The 23,561-nt window shown below is 44.2% G+C and overlaps 1 protein-coding gene across 1 annotated transcript in view; it reads right to left on the bottom strand.

The window, feature by feature from the left end:
* ZNF277 (zinc finger protein 277) overlaps window positions 1-23,561 on the bottom strand; it is a 602,005-nt gene that overhangs the window by 103,825 nt on the left and 474,619 nt on the right. Inside the window, exon 8 of the mRNA XM_086919306.1 lies at window positions 20,991-21,058. Within this exon, the coding sequence (XP_086775432.1) occupies window positions 20,991-21,058 (68 nt within the window). The remainder of the gene's footprint in view (window positions 1-20,990; window positions 21,059-23,561) is intronic.

The raw sequence follows: 23,561 nt of genomic DNA, 5'->3' as shown, positions 1-23,561 counted from the left end.
CACCATAGTGAGCACTGCTGGATAAAAGATACTTGACAAAATGAACTGTGCAAATACAAAGAGACATTGAGAAAAAGAGCTTAACAGATAGTCAAAAATAAAAAAATTTAAACTGACACTAATTCACAATTTCTTATTTTAAAGCAGGGTACTTAGGCCCGAGACTGCTGTACAAGAGTATGGATAAAAATTGGAAGAACACAGAGCAGAGTTAAGGATTGTCTATGTGAAGATTGCTTTGCTGAAAGTTACCCATCTTAACGAATCTACTAATAAAATTCTGCATTGAACTTTGAATGTGGCTGTATCTAATCTACTTTTGGAGAAACGTGTTGTTTTATAAATAAGTGTAACTGTATTATGTGCTCAATTTTCGTAATAACAGTAATAATGATTACAAAAGTAAGTTCTGTGCGCTCTGAGGAGCCCATAGTCTGGGGCTGTTGTTATTTTATGGTAAAGAGCATGTGCCCACAGGAGGTATTGATGCCGTTCTGTATGCTCTAAGGTGCCCATAGTCTAAGCCTGTTGTTATTATGCCCAAAGACAAACCTTCTAAGTGCAGCGGTACGGTACTTTCAGTTGTATGGCTAGTGGTAACAACTCACTACTACTGTTCCCAATAACTACCTGTAGGAATCCTGACCCTCTGATACTTCTTTGTGATAAGTGTTCTCAATTACTAACATCAGCAACAGAAGAACTAACATATCACATGCCATTATCCTATGGAATTACATGTAGTACACTGCTTTCACTTGTATACATATGCAAACATTTTGAATACTTCTACTCCAACTATGACTAAATACTTTCTAGAGAGCCTTTAGTGCATAGCATGAATTTTCACCCGCAAGCAAAAGGCATGGACACAGCGTGGTACTATTTTATGCCACACAGACCTATAAATAGTGTTATGGCTCATCATAAGTATTTAACCTGCTTAGCGCGACCCATAGAGAAGTTTTCTTTATGGCTTTAGAAGAAAGAAATACTAACATAGTAAAGATAAACATAGTGATGTTTTGATAAATAAATTGAAGAAAGATCGTTTAGTATTAAACATTGTACTCACAGAGAAAGTCAGTCTGCAAAATGCTTAAATTAACCCATTGCTGCTCTTACATACCGGACGAGAGTAAGAAAATAGAAGAATTTGCAAAAAACATTTCAGACTTAAAACCTGGATTAGAAGAATTGGAAACACCTAGAATTTTAAATAAATTCAGGAAAGGGATTCATAGTATGTGAAACTGAATTACAACAACAGCAGGAGGTATTTTCAAAGCTATACTTATGCCAATACTAATCATAGGGTTTTGTTTGATGTGCCTATTTGCTTTATTTAAAGGATGTAGACTGTATCTACACAAGAGGAAGAGCAGAGAAAGAAATAAGAGATATGAACAAGAATTATAATTAAATAACCTCATGAATAATTGCTACCGTAATTCATTACAATTTCAAAGTTTAAAATATAAACAGCAGGATTTAAATGATGATGAAAGTGTCCTTTGAACAGAACTCACATGTCATAATCACGATTGTATGATGGTTAAGATAACCATCAGATGGAGGACTGATAAAGTCCACTAATTATAATGCAAATTATTAGATTAACAGCTAAATGTGCAATGAATAATGTACAATTTGGAGTTCAAAATGACACACATTTAAAATGAGCGAACTGAAATAGACAATAATAGCTATTTGTATAGGTCATAGAATGTTAAAAGGCAAGTTTTCTATAACTAGAAGTGAACCTTACACTGCTGAAATATGCACAACATAATATAGAAGCTTGACCTTAAAATGACATACCTAGAAATATTCATCTTGCCCACAAAATATTCACGTTTAACAAATGTACTACTTTTCATAAGCAACATTATATTTGCAAATCGCGTTAAAATAACTACTGAAAACATGGCTTTTCTGACTCCATCTTCATTAGTGATTGGAGCTTCTCTATTTGGTATTGGGTGATTTCAGCTAACAATACGACACCTCAGGGTATACGGCACTCTACAAGTTCCGTTAACATAACAAGAACTTCCTATTTTCTCATGTCTCACATAATGCTTGAACAGAATAATTGTACATTGTAAACAGTAATTCATTTTTATGTTAAACCGAATGGATTACCTAACAGTGACATACAAAGTTGATGTTTTTCATCTTTAGTATAGTTCATTGTTTAAATAGTGAAACATTTAATATTTAGAAGGCCTTCCTGCATTCAATGGCAATGGGAACTGAGGCTCATGTTTCCAGAACTTAACTATGCAAGAGGCCTGTAGCAAACTTTGTGATAAAATTTTCCAAGCTGCTTGTTATTTCATGGGAAAGGAAGAGCTGAACCTTACAGACTAATCTTGCCATTCAATTGGTTCAGAGAGGAAGAAGCCTGCTACAATGTCTGCAACATGTTCTCATGTCTTTTATATTAGTGTGTGTTCCTAGCTAGTGTCAATGCTTTTTCCAGACCCATGCATTTGTACATAGCGGACAGTTGTGGCTACTGATGCTCCCTTTCATCCCTATTTTATGTGGATGCTTAATTTTGTTTCAGATTGCTACAGCATGTTCATTTGTTCATAATACGGAGACTCAGCTGAGTTTCATGAAACTACTTTATTGAGCTTTATGCTCTTTGAATCTCACTCTATTCATTTGAACTCTTCCTAAGTTCTACTACCTATGAAATTCCGGTGTTGATCTTTAGAATAGGGTTTAAATCCTTGATGGAACTTGCTTAATGCATTATTTTAAAATATCAGTCTGTGCTATCTGTTTTCTGGTAGCAGAGATATGTTGCACCTTGATCAAAGAGCTATAAATAACTACCCAAGTTAGAATAACATACATGCATCCTGAAATCCAATGCCTGGATTCTGAAGAGCTGACAAGGTGCGATATTTGAAGGCGGTTGATGTTTTGGAGGTGTGAGTATTAATAGGGTGATGCAAAGTCTAACGTAATTGTGTTTACTGTTGTATTATTGATTTGAGAGTGAATGGTTTGATTGCTGGAGATTTTTACAGTTTCTATTTAAAGAGAGTGAAGAGTTTCAGACTCGCGTAGTCTAAGATCTCCCAATAGATATTGAATTAAGTATAGAAACTTGATAGATATTAAGACAAGTGTAGAAGACACTTGAGTAAGCCATCGTTAAATAGCATTTCTTGTTTGCAGAGGTTTTGTGGTGCAGAATTGAATAAGAAACAATTGATGACTGATTTTATCATGAAAACAGGAGAAAAGACAGTTAAATTTTGCTGACTAAAGATGTAGTCTCACTTTATATCTGAATTGGCCATGACCTAGGGATCTGAGCCTGCAAGCACTTTTTCAGAGACAAGGCAATTTCCATGTAACATCATTCTATGATGCTAACTGAAATGCTGCGCCTTAGTCTGGAGAACACTTTTTTCTTATTCAATGAAGTTATTGAATCAAGTTATGCAGGAATCTTCATGAGTTGGAGGGAGGAGCAACACGTGTGGACAGAGACCAATGAGGAATGGACTAGGCACATAACTTATTGACCACAATTTATAGATGTCCTTTTTGTTATCAGGGATAGTCCACAACAAAAATTACAAGAATTTCGGGTGCATTTCTCTGACAAGCTTAATCTTAAATTAACACATAAGATACTTAAGACAGAGATGCACTTCTTCTTAGATGTTTGCAGAAAGGGTGTGGGTGGAGATACATAGACTAACCTATTTCGTAAAAGTACAGCCGGAAACAGTGCCCTACATGCATGTAGCCAGCACCATAAAAATCTTAAATGGAGTATTCCATTTGGCGAGGTTTTGAGAGAAAAACACGATTGCAGTACACCACAGACTGTTAAAGAAGAGGAAAGGAGAATAATCAGCAGATTTAGGATTGGAGGCTACCCTCAAAGGTACTTAGAACTGTTCTTGAGCAAGCATGCAAGATATCCAGATACAATCTCATTATATAGTAAAGTAAAAAGAGGGAATCTAATCAGGTCAGACTAATTACCAATTACAACAGTGAATCATCTACTATCAAACAGATGCTTACTTACCATTGGCATTTCATAAAATCAGATCCTGAGATCGGGATTTAGGCAACACCACACCCTCCTGCAACTTACTGAAAGTGTAGATCAGGTAAGGACATGCTGGTACATATAAACAAGCTGGTTAAATTGGGTCTCCCAACTCAGAGGCGCTGATAATATTGCTCTCCAAAACTCGCCATTGAAACCCCCCGTTAGACATACGAGGGATAGCCTTGATATATACTTTGATTCACACAAACCACTGTGAATGACACCCCTCCAAAAGGTGGGTAGGCTCACCGTCTGCCCATACCCGAGTAATACCTGTATGCTAACTATTCTCTTCCAAAGGGTCCCAGCAGTGCCAGGTCACAGCTTTACACTAGTAGATTCTTACTGATAATGTATCATCTGTATTATTATTATTTACCTTTAATGCTTAGGATTATTTCTCTTTTTGAATTATGTTCAGATATATTCAGGCGTTTTACCTTTTAAGGACCCTAATAGCCCCTCATTCATTTTCGCAAGAGCCTGTCAAAGGTTATGCAATGTAATATATATATATAGGAAGTCATGATGACAACGTTACCTTATCCATTATCGTCATGCTCTTCATCATCATCGTATCATATTTAATTTCCTTTTGGTAGCATTGTGTTTTTTTGTGCATGTTATGTGTATTCATTTGTGTAAAACAACCAATAAAAAACTTTTGAACACGAAAAAGGTAGGGTGGTTGAAGGAACAACATGGGTTTTACAAATGAGGAAGATGCAAGGCATGTAAAGGGAGTACAAACAGGAAGACATACAAGTTATCGACAGGGAAATCTGTTGACATAAGAAAATGTATTATCTGTAATAGTGATTACTGTGTATATGTCTTGAAATGCTAATGTTCTCGCAAATCGGTTTATATGAAGAGTCTAGATGTATTGAATGTGTATATAACTTGTTAAGGAACTAAGTTGTAATGCATTTCCCAAACATAATTTATTTTGCCCTGGGTTCTTTGATTTTTTTAGGATTTATTTGTATTTATGTTTTCGCCACATATTCATAGCTATGAGAACCTGTTTCTTAGACAGTTGATATATTATATAAGGGGATTAAAAAGGTCTTGCTATTTTCGTTTTGGTGTTAACAATATTATATGAGCCGTGTTGCACTTATGAGAAACAGTTGATTTGCAATCGATAGGCCACTCGGCCCAAAGGTTGTTAGAATGTAAAAATTAAAAAATTTAAATTTGTTTTTAAAAGAATCAACAGAGTTAACAGAATAGAGGGCGCTAGAGGATGGGCTCACAAGATGGCTGCATTTTAGTGAGGCTCCTGCGGTCCAGGGGAAATAAACATCCATATTCTGTGCCGCAGCGCTCGCAGCCGGCACTAAATACCACCAATCTGTTGCACTTAATCTGGTGAGTGCCACAAGCCAAAAATATGACCTGGAGAGGATGGACAACTGCAGATGGCAGCGGTTGCGAGTAAGGCCTGATACAAAGAACGCTGGTGCCGTGCTGGACGCGTGTACAAAAGCAGAGCAGCTGACTTAAGTGAGGAGACGCGATCGCGGAACAGAGCTGTGCCGCATCGATGCAGAGACCCGAGGCCTGATCATCGACCGAGAGATGCCGAGCAGATGAGGAGGTAGAGGGCCGGGGGTGGTGGTGCTAAGGCGATAGCCTCCCGCTAGTGACCGGCGCTGCGGCAGAGAGAGGATTGCACCCTGTTGTTGGGTGGGGATCTCGAGTCATCGATTCATCGATCTCCCCCCGCTTTCCCCTACGTGGAGACCTACCTTAGCTGAGCTGAGCCCCAGGTTGGAAATGCGAGTCTGGACGCCGCTGAGGCCCGCTGCTGTGGGTACCGGAGTTGCAAAACAGCGCGAAAATATGCTGCATTAGCAATAGCTGAAAAGCTCAAATGCGGAGGCAGGCTACAAAAGACATTATTGCTACCTCCATGCTGCAAAAGCAAGGGTGCACAGAGCCGGCGCTCGAGTAGGTAAGTGCCTTGCTTAAGAAACTGTGAAGGAACGCCAGGCAGTGGTTCTCCCCCCCCACCCTGTTGTTGAAACTGTATCCCGACGGATCGGTTTTTACTTCCCACCTTCAACATAGAGAGATCCCACGGGGAATAGGGGAGAGAGGGAAGAAAAAATAGCAAAATAAAAGAGTGTTGCCTCTGCCCCCTTCATTTGTTCATATCCTGAGCTGGAGAACAGAGCAGTGTCGGAAAGCCATTGTAGGGCTCAGGTGAAAATACTGGGGGAACAGTTTCTGCCCCCCCCTCTTGGTTGTACGATTAACAACGAAACAGAAAGGAGGAGCACTCAGCCGCGCATCGTCAGTGGTGGGGATGAGTGGATGGTGGGAGAAGTCTAGAACCATCTACACTCTACACTGCCGCAGTGCAGCAGAAAAGCTATGGGTAAAGCAGATGGAAAGCAACAAAGCTCCCCTCTGAGTCTTGAAAATCTGGGAGGGGACACAGCCATGATCGGGAAAGGGAGAGAGGGGAGGATGTGCCTGCCGGGCCCCCAGGGGAAGAGGAGGATATGAAATTGTGACTGTTAACAATGAGGCGAAGCCTCACTCCAACTGAATCAAGAAAGAACCCGCATGGATTTCATCACCCAAAAGCAGGCGAAACAAGATGGCTGGATCAATGAAGCAGAACACAGGATATCTGAGTTGGAGGACAGCGACACCTGTGAAACAGGGCAAATTAAAGAAATGGATCGTTTCCTGAAGATAATAGTAGCAAAAAATTAAGACCTCTAAACACGATCCAGAAGAAACAACATCTCCGGTATTCTGGGAATACCGGAGACCACCGGCACAGGGAGGATGGAAGATTACGTAGATTGCCTGTTGGAGACCAGCTTTGGGAGGGAGGCGTTCTCTGCTCTGCTGGTGGTGGTCGAAAGGGCTCATAGATCCATGGGGGCATGACCACCCTCCGGGGCACCTCCCAGGCATATAGTGCCCAAACTACTCAACTATAGGGACCGTGATTTTGCTCTACGACTGGCAAGAGAAAAGCAGCCTCTGTCATTTGAGGGTCACAACATTGCCTTATACCCGGATTTTACTGTGGTGGTTTAGGAGGCGAGGAAGAAATTCCTGCCAGTTAAGAAAAAACTGCAACAGGTCAACATAACGTATATTTGTAAAGCGCATGTTCACCCCAACAGGGTCTCTTGGCGCTGAATAACAGATGTTTATTGTTACCCAACTCAATGGTACTCATTGTATCCACCTCAGATGGATGAAAGGCTGAGTGGACCCGCCGGGATTTGAACCTGTGACCATGAGGTCGTAACACAGGCCCCTGCAGGGGACGCATTAGTCCACTGAGCCACCAGACCCGGCTGCCTATGCGATGTTGTATCCGGAAAGGTTGCGTATCGCCCATCAGGACAAGCTACACTTCTGCACCACCCGCAACAAATAATGGAATTCTTTAAAAAAATTGCCAAAGGGACCCAGGCGGATGGCAGACTCGGCGCCTGGAAGTGAGGTGGCATCTTCGACATCTGACATGCAATAAACTCATGGGTAGATGCAGAGTTAGGACTGAGATGCGGCCTGATCGAGGACTAGCTAAATGTAAGCATAACAGAGATATACTTGTGCAAGCAGTGGAACTGCTGGGAAACAACAATGGCTTTGCACACCGCATACTGTGCCTCCCCCGAACACCACCCCCTTTTCCCAGGGCAACCTGGTGTGAGGGGAGGAGTTGCATCACCCTCTATGCGGGAAATACCCTACAGGAGCACCCTACAAGTTATTATGGGACAGGACTTACCAGTAATGAGATTGTTGTCACTGTTACTTCTGCTTTTATTTTTTCTCTCTTCAATACATGCTAGAGTATTAGTAAGCATGCCCCTGCTCGCTAGCAATGTCAACCTGTTTGCCATAACAATTGGGGAAATTCTACTCCCCAACACGCAGCAGGGGGATGCACCAAAATGGCATTGCTTTAGTGTAGTTAGGGCAGGTTGGCCCGATAGGGGAAATGGGAGGGGGAAGGAGTGTACACAGCAGGTTGGGGAGGCCGTTGTGAGAGTAAAACATCAACACAGAGCAGAAAGGCACAGCAAAGCGAGGTGCCATATTCAGATGCGGCGGGGTGAGCCCCAGGAGTTGCAGCATAGCAGAAGCACTGTATAACAACCTGTCCATATAGCTGACAGCAATAAGCGGAGAGGAGTTAATTTTCTAACATGTAATGTAAGAGGGCTAGGGAACCCACGAAAACAGACATCTATCTCATTTGTTACCTAGATAGACACAATATTCATATTGCCCTGTTAAAGGAAACCCATATGACCCAGACTACTGACACCACATTTGCTTTGCGATGGGCAGGGTACAGATATTTTTTTACCAACTCTTATTGGAGAGGAACGGCCATCGTTGTACGAAAACAGACAACTTTTGGAGCGGAATGGGCCATCAGCGAACCGCTAGGAAGATACAACATTGTTTTGGGAAGACTGTTCTCAAGCTCAATTACAATGGTCCTGAAGTCAACGATGAACTGCTCTACGTAACATTATGGGGGCGGGTCATGTGCATAGGATCCTCCTGTTTAATTTGGGGCGGGACTTCAACCTCACACTACAGCCACACCTGGACTGCTCTCATACCCAGCCACACCATTACACAAAGGCCACGACAACTGCAATCCATAATAGAGGAACACAAACTAATTGATGCCTAGCGCTTTGCACACCAAGAGGACGGGGGCAACATCCCATTCCATGGCTCACTCCAGTTGGTCCAGGTTGGATTTCTGGTTGGTATCCAAGGGTGTCGTGCCCTGGATCATCGGTGTCCGGCATCTGGCCAGGACATACTCCGACCACTCTCCGGTTCACCTGGAGATGTAACCGCCAGAACACCTGCATGCACACATGACTTGGAGGCTCCCTACGCAAGCGCTGCTGGACACCCCGTTAAGAATAGAGGTGGGGCACGAGCTGGAAGACTTTTTCGAACAAAATATTCATTCAGTCCCAAACTTAGCAACGGTTTGGGAGGCGCTGAAGGTGATGGTGGGATATGCAGTGGTAAATCAGGGGGCATAGTAAAAGACATTACCAATACCCTAAACAGATTTGAGAGAACAATACGGGGGGTTAGAAGCTGAAATGGCGGACACTGGCTCACAAAGTGCATGCGTCGGAATAGCAACAGCGGAGCGCGAGAGACTATTTTGCGGCAAATACCATAGAGCGTGATAATATGGGGAAGGAGAGAGGCCGGGGAAAGCCCTGGCGAAACGGACACGTAAGCCACGCTGTACTAACGTGGTTATGGAGGTAAGAGCTGCAGACGGTATTCTGCATAAAAACACAAAAGAGATTCTGCAGGATTTCCTGATGCACTATGCTGCGTTGTATACCACACAGAGGTAGGCACCTCTGGATATGGGCGCATATTTTGACAGAATCGAGCTGGGGTGGTTGAGTGACAACCAACGAGAAATTGTTTTTGCTGCGGATTTCGAGGAGGGCGAGATCAGAGTGGCTATTATGCAAATGGGGTCGGGAAAGGCCACTGGATTGGAGGGGCTACCGACCGAATTTTATACATAAATAGATATATTAGCTCCCCTCCTCAAGCAAATTTATAAAGAGGCGTTGCAATGTGGCACACTGCCGCTCACCAAGCCTTCTGAAGGATAAACTGGTGCAACCACACCAGGCTGGCTTCATCCCAGGGAGGGCCACCTCGTTTCACCTGTGCACCCTATTCTCAATCATTCAAGATATAGACCGAGAGCTGAGCACAGTGGAAGTCTTTTTAGACGCCACCAAAGCTTTTGACTCCATTGAATGGGCCTAAATACTGTCGTCTTACAGCGTATGGGCTTCCCTCCACAGTATTGCGCATGGGTAAAGCTACTTTATATTAAACCTATAGCAAAGCTACTAATAAATGGTACACAGTCCCCAGCATTTCATATAAGTCGAGGCACGAGGCAGGGCTGCCCACTGTCCCCACTCCTGTTTGCCCTAGCGGTGGAGCCCCTGGACACCACTCTTCAGCAACATCATAAGGAGTGTGCGCTGAGATACCCCACTAGGCATATATTGGTCTCACTCTACGTCGACGATATTACGATATATATGCGTGATCCTCAAGAGAACCTGAATGGGGTACTTCGGGAGTTTATTAGGTTTGGAGGGTGCTCTGGGGTCACAATTAACTGGAAGAAATCCCAGATATTCGCTCTCACCTAAAATACCTCGCCCTGTCAACTAGACTATCTACTTATCTGGAACGCAGCAGGCTGGAAATATCTAGGAATTATTATCAGCCACGACAGGAAAGAACTCCTCAGGGCAAATTATGGCAGAGCCCTGGACAAGATAACTGATTCCATTACCAAATGGATAGCCATGCCCCTCTCCATGGCAGGGTGCATTGCAACAATGAAAATTGTAATTATGCCTGGACTACTATATTTATTTATAAACATTTCATACACTCCTGGGTCCTATTTTTTCAATCCCTAAAATCACAGTGATCAGGCTTACAGGGGGGGGGCGGGGTCAAACAGCCCAGAATTAAGTCGTCCACCCACACCTTGCCCTTGTCATTGGGCAGCTTTGAGGCACCAGATGCAGAGTTATTTTACCTCTGCGCTCAAGTGCACTTTGCAATCTACTGGTTTCGTCCTCCTCCTTTTATGCCTCACTTAGCGGTAGAAAAGAGGTATATGGCACCCACGCCTCTGGTTGGCTTCCTATGGGTTGGATGGCTAAAGACTGGAGAGAGGCACTCCATTGTGGCTTGTACAAATGCAGTGTGACAGCACATCGCAAAGAGATTGGATGTTCCAATGCTGTACTCACCAGCCCTGTCAATAGAAAACCACTGCTGTCTCCCTGTGACCCATGAGGGAATCTGCCGACGTATGCTGCGCCAGCAAACTATCACACATAGGGAGGGTTATACATCAATGGAAAATTCCGGACTACGGAGTAGTTCTTTTGAGAACATCTCCCCACCCCATTGGAACTGTACATTAGGCTTAGACAAGATGTAGCGACATGCACCCAGCATTCACAGAGGAGTCGTACATCCTGCCACCCCTACATACTATGTTACAGGCTGCTAGCCCTACGTATTTGGTGGCATGGCTATACCGTAGTGCACTCATGGCAAGGACTCTAACCCTAGACAGAGCAAGGGCAAAATAGGCTTTCTCCTTGAAGACACACAGTGGAACTACTGCTGTCTGCAGACAGGAAAAATAACAGCCATCAGCAGGCTGCGGATCATTCATTATAAATATTTACATAGGATGTATTACACTCCAGTGAGAATGAGCAGATGTGGGTTACAGACCATCGATTGTTGTGAGAGATGTGGCTCGGAGGGAGCAGACTTCCTCCACCTGGCCGGGTCCTGCGGCCAGGTGCATAAATATTGGAAAGAGGTTGGAAGAGCTGTGTCCCAAATGGTGGGAATAAACATAAGCCTTACACCGGTTACTGCACTATTAGGCTACACTGAAACAATTGAGGCACCAGCTTGTAGATTTGTGTCCCTGGGTTTACTGATGGCCAATCGTAGGGTTGCATGTAGGTTGGGGCAGGGGAGGGCTCCTAAATGTAAGGAATGGGTACAGGACTTGATCTATTGCCAAGAACAGTTAACCATATATGCTGAATTATTGCTGCCCAGCTCTAAGCCCAGAGATATCTGGGATCCATTAAGAAATTATTTAATGTGCACTCCACAATATGTAGATGCATCACATGCCTCTCATGCCCATCAGGAAGTAGCGGACACATAGACGTTGACTTAGAAATTCCACTCCTGCATAATATTCAATGCTGAGTCTACAAGAGATACCAAACTGATGAGCTGATGCAAACCTGCCATGTCCTGACCATTTGGGGAGCGATGAACAAGTTACTTACATTCTGTAAAGCTTTTTCTGGTGGATACAGTATCTGCCTGTGGATTCCTCACATTTTGAATTACGCCAGCTGCAGCATTCCACAAAAACTTATTCTTAGCTCTCCCACGTCTACGAGGACGTCACAATAGCCAGACTTCGGGTGCCACTCCGTATGACATCATCGGAGCCATAAGAAGACCTCGTTGGCGTGCTGACAACATAATTAGAGTATACACAGTATACAATATATACACGAATACACAGTAAAGGGAAAAGAAAAAGAAACAAAGCATTTCCTAACAACCATTTCCTAACAACCATTTCCTAACAACCAAAGCATTTCCTAACAACCAACAGCAAAGCAAGCAAAGACATAGGAAAACAACAATGTCAAATAATGAAAAACTTTTTCGGTATACGAAGGTGGACAATGGGGAGGAGGGTGGGTCAGTGAAGAATCCACAGCCAGATACTGTATCCACCTGAAAAATTGTTACCAAAGGTAAGTATCTTGTTCTTCTTATGGATACATCTGCCTGTGGATTCCTCCCCTTTTCAATTGAATCCCACAGCAGTCCCGCTTCCAGAGGAGGGTGATCACCTACTCATACCAAAAAGTCCTGCAGCACTGAAGGTGCAAAATGGCCATCCCTCCACACCTCAGAATCCAAGTAATACTGCTTTACTAAAGTGTGGAGGAAGGCCCATGTTGCAGCCTTACAAAAGTCCACTACAGGAACACATCTAGCCAAAGCAGATGTGGAAGACTTAGCTCAAGTACAATGAACTGACACCTTCAGGAGGCTCCTTCTTGGCCAGGCTGTAGCAAATGTTGATACACAAGATGATCCACCTGGATAGCGTTCTCTTGTGGACGGCTTTGCCCTTCATCTTCCCAACAAAGCCAACAAAGAGCTGGTCGTACAGTCTTAAGTACCTGGTTCTGTCCAGGCAGAAACTGACCGCCCTCTTAGGGTCCAGGCGGAGCAGTCTCTCCTCCTCCTTGGAAGGGTGAGGGGGGAGGATAGAAAGTAGGTAGCGTAATAGATTGCCCTAGATAGGAAAGGAGTGACCACCTTAGGCAATAAAGCAGCCCTGGTCCTGAGAACCATCTTTTCTGCATGAATGGTTAAAACTGAGGTTTAGAACAAAGAGCCTGCAGCTCACTTACCCTCCTGGTTGAGATAATAGAGATCAGAAAGACCGTCTTGAAAGAAAGAAGCCTCAACGGGCAAATATGAAGAGGCTCAAAAGGAGAACCCATCAGGAAAGTAAGTACTAGATTCAAATCCCACTGAGGCATAATGAGGGAAGTGTGAGGAAACCTATTAATGATCATCATAAGAATGGGGGACTTAAACAAAGACAGCTGGTCCAGCAAACAGAGGAAAGCTGACAAGGCCGACAAAGACCCCTTTACCGTAGCCACGGCACAACCCTGCTGAGCCAAGGAAAGAGAGAAACCAAGTGCATCACATACATGGCCTTCAAAGGATTAATGGACCTCTTCCCACAACATTTCACAAACTTGGACCACCTAGAGGAATAAATAGATATGGAGGAGTGTCTCCTGGATGATAAAATAACATCCACCACATCTGGTGGGAAACAGAAAGAACTCAGATTGCCCCATTCAATTTCCAGGCATGCAGGTGCAGGCTCAGGAGGTGAGGGTATAGAACCTGCCCCAGTGACTGCGAGAGGAGGTCTGCCCTGAGAGGGAGAAGGAGCGTAGGGTATGAAGAGAGGTAAAGAAGTTCTGTGTACAACACCCTCCTTGGCCAATCCGGAGCAATCAATATGACTTGGGCCAGGTCCTGGTGAATTTTCCTCAGAACACGAGGAATCAAGGGTATGGGAGGAAACGCGTAAAGGAGTTGAGAGCTCCAATAGAAACGCATCCCCAACGCTCCCTGCATTAAAAACTGAAGACTCCAGAACGACAGACAGTGCGCGCTCTCTTGAGTGGCGAAAAGGTCCAACCGAGGAAACACCCACTTCTTGAAGATGCGATGGACCACCTCCAGATGAAGCCTCCACTCGTGGTCGGCCAAGAACTGCTGACAGACTATCTGCACGCACATTTAGCATCCCGGTCAGATGATTTGCAAACAGACACATCTAATGGCCCTGAGCCCAGGACCAGAGTTGCAGAGCCTCTCTGCAGAGAAGATACAACCCTACGCCTCCCTGTTTGTTTATTTACCACATCGTGGTAGTGTTGTCCGTTAGGACTTGAACCAACTAACCGTGAAGGGAGGGAAAGAAAGCCTTGAGAGCCAAACATATCGCCCGCAATTCCAGAGGTTGATGTGGAGCAGCCTTTCTTCTGGAAACCAAAGACCCTTGATCTCCAGATCCCCCAGATGAGCACCCCACCATAGAGAGTAGGCATCCGTGATCACCGTGGCCACCGGTGGAGAAAGTTGAAAGGGCCTCCCTTGAGGCAGGTTGCCCTCCACACTCCACCAAGACAACTCTGCTGCAGTGTCTCTGGAGATCATGTACATCTCCCTGAGATCTCCTTTGTGCTGATACCACTGGAGTGCCCCCATGTGCCAGCGTGCATGTTTGATCAACAGTATGCAGGAAGCGAACAGACCGAGCAGACGTAGCACCTTCAGGACTGGAACAACCGCTCCATTGTGAAACAAAGGAATCATCTTCTGAATGTCAAGGATCCTCTGCGGAGGCGGGAAAACTCGACACACACATTGTGTTCAGTACTGCCCCTATGAGCAGGTTGTGCTGTGAGGGCCAGAGGTGAGATTTGGGCACATTTATCAAGAAGCCCAAGTCGAACAACAGCTGTGATGTTACCTGCAGATGATGAAGCATCATCTCTGGAGACTTTGCTTTGAGCAGCCAGTCGTCTAGATAGGGGAAAACAGAAATCCCCGACTTTCTGAGATGAGCTGCCACCACCGACATCACCTTTGTGGAGAACAGAGGTGTGGAAGTAAGACTGAATGGGAGGTCTGCAAACTGATAGTGTTGAGACCCCACCGTGAAACGGAGATACTTCCGATGCGACTTCACGATGTAAATGTGAAAAGATGCATCCATCCAGTCTTCCTGCTGCAGCGCCAGAAGAACCTGAGCTAGGGTTAACATCTTGAATTTCTACTGTTTGAGGTAAAAATTCAAGACTCTGAGGTCTAGGATCGGTCTAAACCTGCTGTCCTTCTTGGGGATCAAGAACGATTGGGATTAGCATCCCTGGTCCCTTTCCTGCTCTGGAACGACCTCTATCACACCTTTCTGAAGTAAAGTAAAAACCTCCTGCTGCAGAAGGAGCAAATGGTCCTCCAAATACCCGCCCTTGCGAGGAGGTTAAGGAGGTGGAAACTCCTGGAAGGGTAGGGTGCACCCATTTTCCAGTAGATTCAAAACCCAAAGGACCGAAGTAATCTAGAGCTGCGTTCCAGTGGCACCAGCTGTGGGGGCAGGGGAGGAAGAAGAGGAGGAAAAGAGTTGCCGGGAGGCACCCCGCAAACTACCTCTATCCTCGCCTCAGTCCAACTTGTACAGAGGGTTCTGCTGCAGCTGTTGCTGCTGGCGGCCCCAAAAAGAAGCTGTCTTACCAAAACTAAGGTACTTCCTATAACCATCGATGGGTACTGCAGACCCAAGGACTTAGCAGTAGCTCTACTGTCTTTGAACCTTTGCAGTGCAGAATCTGTGTTTTCACCAAAAGGTCTGGATCCATCAAACGGTAGATCAAGAAGAGTAGCCTGCACATCTGGAGAGAACCAAGATGACCTGAGCCAGGCATGCCTCCTGGTAGCATCAGAGGTACCCATCACCCTAGCCCCCGAATCCGCAGTGTCTAGGCCAGAATAAATAACCTGACAGGCCGAAGCCTACGTATCCGCCAAGGCCTCCAAAAAGGGGCTACATCATTGTCTGGTAACTTAGGAGCCAACTGCTTGGCCGACTCCATTAAGGCATGGCTATTCATCCCCAACAAGCATGTGGCATTAGTAGATTTTAACGCCATGCTTGAAGAAGAGAAAATATTCTTGGCAGATTGCTCTAATTTCTTAAGAGTGTCTGTCCCTGGAGTTGTAGGGAACGATCCAACAGACTGTTTAGAACAGGAAGCCTACACCACCAAACTTTCCGGATGAACAGTCAAAAAGTCAGGATCATTAGGAGCAGGCCTGTACCTTCTTGCCACAGTCCTTGAAAAAGCAGGAGCGGATAAGGGCTTCCGCCACACCTCAAGAATTGATTTTGTCAAAGCCTCATTAAAAGGCAAAAGAGCTTCAACCACAGAAGATAGAGAATGCAACACCTCAGTGAGAATAATTGGCCTAATACCAGCTGCAGGCAATTAAATTCTTTCTGTATCTTCGCAATACGATTCTGAAATTAACAAGATGATAATAAACTTGGACTGTACAACTATTCACGGCGCAAATATAAAGTTAAGGACAATATCTCTATATGTATTCCTGTGAGGGTGTGGCATTTTACATAACACAAGTATGCAAATGTTGATGTAGGTACCAAGAAAGAGAAATTTGTAAATACAATCATGTACTTTGCAATGAAGAAATAATACAATGAAGGCCGCTACAATCCTGCACTTTGCAATGGAGAAATAATACAATGCGTAGCGCTACAATCATGTACTTCGTTATGCAGAAATAATGTCAGGAGTCATAAGACAGTACGGCAGTTCATTAGCAGCAATATTGGTAATGTGTATTACGACAATCAGCCTCTTCGATAACAGTTGCCCCCAAACATATCAACAATGACAAAGTACAGCTTCTTCGGCCCAAGTACTGCAACTCCTTTCGTCAGTACGGGCCCCAATCTGAGCCAAAGCAAAGGCTCACGTCGTCAGAAGGAATGAGAGGCTGATAAAGTGTCACTCCGAGCCCGCACCCCGCCCAGGCAGTGATTCTCGTTACCTGGGGGGCGCAACCCAACTCTCCTCTCCTCCTTCAGCAAACTGGGCCTTCCGTGCAGAACTTTATCAATGGGCCTCAGCGGCTCGGCCTGGCAGCTCAGCTCCTCCAGGGCTGCCGGTCAGGGCCGCAACTGTTAGGAAGGTCTCAGGCGGCCGCAGAGCACATGTACCCCACTCCCCTAAGATTACTTTACTCCAGGTGCAAGTTCACCAATGTACCCTCCGGGTCTCCTCTGGCACGAAGACACACACACAATGATGATGGGTCTCCACATTGACTCTGAGTGCAGGATCACCAGGCACTCCTTCCTGCAGTCTCAGTTGGCGCCAAGACACGCACATCGCGCTGCAGAGTCAATTTCTTCCGGGGCACATGATGATCAGTCGATCACCTCCACAGTCCCAGGTTGCTCCAAAGCACGCACATTGCTTCACTGAGACTCTACTCCAACTCCGGTGACCCGATATCCAGGCACTCTTCACCAACGCCTTTGGCCGCATCATGACACGCTCACCGTGTCCGAGCCTCACTTCTCCAGTGCACTCGATGATCAGGTGCTCTTCACCAATGCCTTCGGTGCACCCTGAACCACGCACCCTGCGCATCCGAGACTCACTCCACTTCCGATGCACACGCTGACCAGGCGCTCTTCACCTACGCTTGCTGTGCGCCACAACACGCACCCAGGGTGTCCGAGTCTCGCTTCAGCTTCGGTGCACGCGCTGACCAGGCGCTCTTCACGAACGGTTGCAGTGCACCAATACATCCACTGAGACTCACTTCACCTTCGATGCACATGCTGACTAGGTGCTCTTCACCCGCACCTCCTGTGCACCACGACACGCACATAGCGTCCGAGTCTCACTTTAGCTTCGGTGCACATACTGACCAGGTTCTCTTCACTAACGCCTGCGGTGCACCACGGCACGCACCCAGCGCGTCCGAGACTCACTTCACCCGCGATGCACACGTTAACCAGGCGTTCTTCACCTGCGCCTCCTGTGCACGACAACACGCACCCAGCGCGTCCGAGACTCACTCCTCCTCCGATGCACTCGCCGACCAGGCGCTCTTCACCAGCGCCTGCGGTGCACCATGACACACACCATGCGTGTCCGAGTCTCACTTCAGCTTCGGTGCGCACACTGACCAGGCGCTCTTCACTAATGCCTGTGGTGCACCACGGCACGCACCCAGCGCGTCCGAGACTCACTTCACCCTTGATGCACACGTTGACCAGGTGCTCTTCACACGCGTGTCGGAGTCTCACTTCTTTTTCGTGTGTCCAAGATCACCGGGCACACCTTTTGAGGGTCTCAAGCTGCCACAACACACACCCACCGGGTGGCTTGAAACTTCTCCGGGAACTTTTATGTTCCTGTGTTTCCAAACAGGGAACCAGCTCATCTCGGGCCCTTGGGGTAAGAAGACACAGCACAAAGCACAGTCTTTGTCAAGCAGGGGCACCCAGCGCCTAAAGCACAGTCCCAACAGCCTCTTCCTTGGTCAATGTTCTGGGGTCTCAGCTCCCGAAATGTCTTTGAAGTTCGGTGTACTCGGGGGTCCCTGACCTCTACCTAAATCAGTTCTGGGTGTCTCCCTCCTAGTGTCACCTTTCTCCCTTTGATACTAGGAATCTGGATCCTTAATCATTCAGTAGGAGACGGGTCAATTGTTTTAAAGCAGCAACCCAGGCCTCTTCACCTCCCGGGGATTCTCCTTGCCTACTCTCCAGATACAGGTCAGCCTGGTGCCATCTCAACCCCTCCCTTGGGTCAAGATATCCTCCAGCTCCTCTCACCTCTCGGATCCAGACATTCAATCCACATTCAGCAGACACACAGAAATGCTTAAAGCACAAAACTCAGCCACTTTCTCAAAGAGTGGTTTCTGAACACACAGTGACAAAACCACTTCCATACAAAGATGTGTTATGACACTGTGAGTTCAAACATACTAAACTTCACCTCTCCATTATAAACTTATAGGAAACTAGGCAACCGAAACACAATACCCAGCCTCCCCCGTTCTGTCCTATGGGCAGGATGGCCTTTAACCAGTGAAAACAAAATTGAGTGTTTTTCACTGTGAGGACATAGCACACACCTCAGTATATGTCCTGCCTTTTACCTACACTGCACCCTACCCAGAGGATACCCGGGACCTATCACAGGGGTGCATAATGTGTATGCAAAAGGGAAGTAAGGCCTGACAAGTGGTTGCACTTTTCAGGAAAACATGCCAACTTAGCAACTCAGTGCAGGCCCTACACTGCAGGCCTGAGTTCCCTTCTCTGTGCGCCTTTGCATTACTAGCCCTGGCATACACAGTGCATATCACTAGTGTCTTTGCTAGTAAGGCAAACATGGCCAACCAATTACCATTACACTTTACATAGGCAACACTTGTACTTTGACACTGATCAGCAGTGGCAAAGTACCCAAAGCATCTAAATTGGCAACTCTATGTCAGGCAAACGGTCTGGGGGGAAGCAAAACGTTTAGAGAACTTTAGCCAAAAAAGCCAAGTCCTACACAAAGTCTTTATTTTTAATTTTTCAATTTCAATTAGTTACTTTTACAGTGATTGAGCTCCCTGTGCTAACTTGTAAATAGGAGTAAATTCTGTCCTCAATGCATTTTTAAGTATTCGCCTATTCTGTACAGGGAATTACATTTTCATTCAAGTGCATAGCTCAAAGACAACCGTTCTAACAAAAAGTAGTATTTAACAATAGGCATTAAAGCAACATATTCAATGTTAAATATATCACTGCACTTTTTCTTCAGTTATCAAACGTACAAAGAGTTTCTAATTATTTATAACTTACACCCTCACAAAATGATTCAAGTTCCTAGTTTTTTTCCAAGAGCATCTACTCGTTGTGCAGCGATTTGTTTACATCGGTGTTCTTTCAACTTTTCTAGAACGTTTTAGTAACCATGTTCTCTTTTTAGATATTATATTTGTGAGGGAAATCCTGCCAATAATCAGGCTTTAATAGGCTACTTCCAATCTTTTTTCCACCTTCATTTTTGAAGTTCAAAAAACGTTATTGCTGATTTTCTCCTAATCATGAACTCGGACATCTACTATTGTCTGTCCTTAGTATTAATTAAAGCAGAACATTTAATTGACTTGCATTTATCTATGAGCAATCAAATCAGTGAATCAGTATTTTTATCCCTCTAACATAAACAGTACCTTGAATAATGAAGGTGAAAAAAACAGACAGAAGAAGCTAATTGAAGCTTGATCATAGGTGGAACGTCACACACAAACACAACACATTTCTTTGTACATCTGAAAAGAGAAGATAGTGATACAACCTGCACCTAGAAATCTAAAGGAACTCAGTTGAGGATATATCAACACACACCCAGCAGATGCTTGTATGTATGGAGTCTCTATTTGGAACTAAGCAATGGAGTACTAGGAACTCTCAACGGGTTTGAAACCGCATACAAGATACTTTTGCACTATGCACATGAATGAAAATGTGATTCCCCCTGAAGAAGGGAATGCTTAATTGAGTTCGTACAAGGAAACTGAAGCACTGAAAATGTTGTTAAAGTAACTAATTGTTATTTCAAAAAAACATTGTTTGTGTAGTTTTCAAAAAGTAAATAGTTAGCCAATTATTTTCATACGAGGTAGTAAACCTTAAAGATGAGAGCATCTATAAATTAGCATTAAAGCAGAGCCAACATGGATGGCTTCTTGCACACAATTATCCATAAAAAAGATTGTAAGTTGTTGAAGGGGTTAGATGCCACGAAGTTACATATATCTTACTAAAATGTAGCAAGAAAATCATGGATCGTAAATATGTGGAATTTGGAATGCCTATAAAAATCAGAAATGCAGTTATTTTGTCACGCTCACTTGCATGTCATGTAATGGTCAAATTACTGCAAAATATTACTGATGGGAACATACTTTAAGTTCCGATTACATGGGTTGAGGACCCAACAGTAGCTTGCTTTTAAAAATGTTAAAGAAAATATTCAAATTAATTATAGTTTATGCAAAAACAGAAGGAACTGCTGAACTCAGTAATGAGTGTGAAAAACATATATATTACAGCTCTTACTCATCCAGATGATCTGTCAATTCTCGATCATCCTCTGATTGGACATCTTCCCAGGACTTTCCAAGTTCCTTCAAAAGGAAACAAAGGTAGTCATAAAAAAATACAACAAACGCATTTTATGCAGAAAATATTAGACAAGACAACAAAGAATTAAAAGTGTCCTAAATGTAAATCCAACTGACCAAGTCTCACTTCATCCGCTGAGATTAGATTAGATTAGAATTAGATATCGCAGAGGCTTAAATCTCAGCAAACCATTAGTTTCACCATTATTATAAGGCATGGAGACCACCATCAAAATTTCCCTTATAGCAGTTACATTTATAAAAGTTGTTCATCCCAATTTGGTGAACTTGTGCTGGAGTTACAACCGTTAACGGTCAGATTTGACCGTGTAACGATATACTACAAAAGTCACTTATATACCCAGGAAAACAAACTGTAACAATATACGCCAAAAGTTTAGAAGTCAACTGTAAAACTAGTTTATCAAACTGGTTTCTTCAATGTATAAATGTCTAGTATGTAATGACAAGCGTGTGGCCATTTTGTGAACAGGAGTAACGTCACCTCATGCATCTAAAGCAGAAAGCTTCGAAATAGACCAAACATAGCCACTGAGGTTTGTAACACATATTACAGTTGTTCTGTTTATTATTTATAATAAAGCCATTACAAAAAACTTAAAAGAAGACCAAAACAACGGTTTTTTCTAAGTCATATCATGATGTACAAAGAAACCTTCTGTCTGTTGCGCTTTGGCCCTGCTAAAATACAAGAGGTACAAATACATCAGTCATGGTGCGCTGCGAATAGCGCAGCACAACACAACATAATCTGTTATTGCTCATCAGTCATGCTCATCTTCCCAGAGGCGTAACACAACATAATGGGGCCTCTGGAGGGCTGGTTAAAACGACCCGGATCAGGAAGGTGCGCTGGGGCGGAAGGAGCTTTGTTAGGGGAGCAGCGGTGGCGTAGAACTCCCTCCCTCTTTTCCTTAAACAGAACGAGAATCTGCTGGCATTCAGAAGGGATCTAAAAACATGGCTCTTTTCTCTCTACTTCCTGAAAACTCTCTCCCTGGGGATTATCACTTCAGCGCCAGGACACCGATTGGTAATAGCGCGCTTTATAGGTGTTATAATAAATAATAAATAAATGGAGAATGGGCACACTGCAGGGGCCTGCTCGATAAAGCAGAGTGGCTTTCCCGAGAGTTTCATGAATTATTTTTCCATGCTATTGCACGCACTCTGCAAGGCATGAAATAGCATGACTTGTTGGGTAGGGGGGGCCCCTCCAAAACAAAGGGGGGGGGGGGGGCGCACTACATTACACACCGGCATTCGTCATCCTCAGTGCACTGAGGGCTGGAGATGTTAGGGTTGTCAGCTATTGGTGACATTTGTGGTAAACTTTCTCAGTGGCGTCTACGATTTTACAAAGTCTAGTTGTCAACTATGGCGCTGCTAACTTCTAACACAAAAAGGCGAGAGCCAAAATGAGGCTGAAGCAAGGTAAACTAGCAATGGCTGCTTCTTGATCACTGCGGTCACTAGGAAGGGGATCTAGAGATGTATAGTGAATATCCAGAAGTAATAAAGTGAACCAGTGCTGATGCTAAAGCAGGAGGAGTGCCAGTAATAGGGCTTGACAGTCTAGAATGTTGAGGGCTGGACAAAAATCAAGCAGATCTAAGAGGAAGAGACCTGCTTTGTCAGTTATTATTAATCACATAACTCCTACGTGCATTGTTGCTTTTTCGGTGTTGCAGGGATGGCAAGACTGATCAGTAGGACTGAAGATATTTGTATGGCTAATAAAATTTAGAATATGTGCATTTTTCAGGACTGGGGCTGAGCTAAACTCTGTTAATTATTGACCTTTTTGAATTCCTCTAACAGCTAATTCTTTACTGAGTTGTCAGACAGGTTACATTTTAATAAAACTATTACTTATTATTAAAAAGTTAAAGAACCACGTGGAAAATACCGACCTAGAATCTCTAAAGCTGGTAGTTTAGTTTTACTATTGAACAAAACTAATTAAACAGTCGCCTACTCGCCGTCGTACTGCGACTTTACCACAGTTTGAAAATGAAACGTTTAGTATTCTTGAATCCATACTACCGGGAGCCCCACCTTAAAAAGCCTGAAATTGCCAATTTTTATACAATGCAACCAGTCTTCCTCAATTTATGATTAACACACGAGGCAAATGTTGCCTAATAAATATTTTTTCTTAAAAATCAGTAGTCATAACACTGCATTGCTTACTCATCTGTAGGGAAAACTTCAAATTCACTTTGACTCTACTAACAGTCCAAAATGAATTAAGCCAGTAAACACAACTTAACCATAAAACATTACCACTCCACAACCATAGGAGCTACATATAAACATGGGTTCCCAATAGTTGGTAAACCACACCTCATGTAATCAAGCACTCCTCACAGGCCCTTCTTACAGGGGGACATGGGGGCCGAGTAACAACACACAAAGCACATGTGCAATGGCAGAGCCAGAATGTGGTTTCACCACTTTGAGACGGGCAAATAAGTTTGTAACT

Source organism: Lissotriton vulgaris, chromosome 1_1 (genome assembly GCF_964263255.1).
Source record: "Lissotriton vulgaris chromosome 1_1, aLisVul1.2, whole genome shotgun sequence".
Taxonomy (NCBI): Eukaryota; Metazoa; Chordata; class Amphibia; order Caudata; family Salamandridae; genus Lissotriton; species Lissotriton vulgaris.
This window is presented reverse-complemented; position numbering and strand designations above follow the sequence as displayed.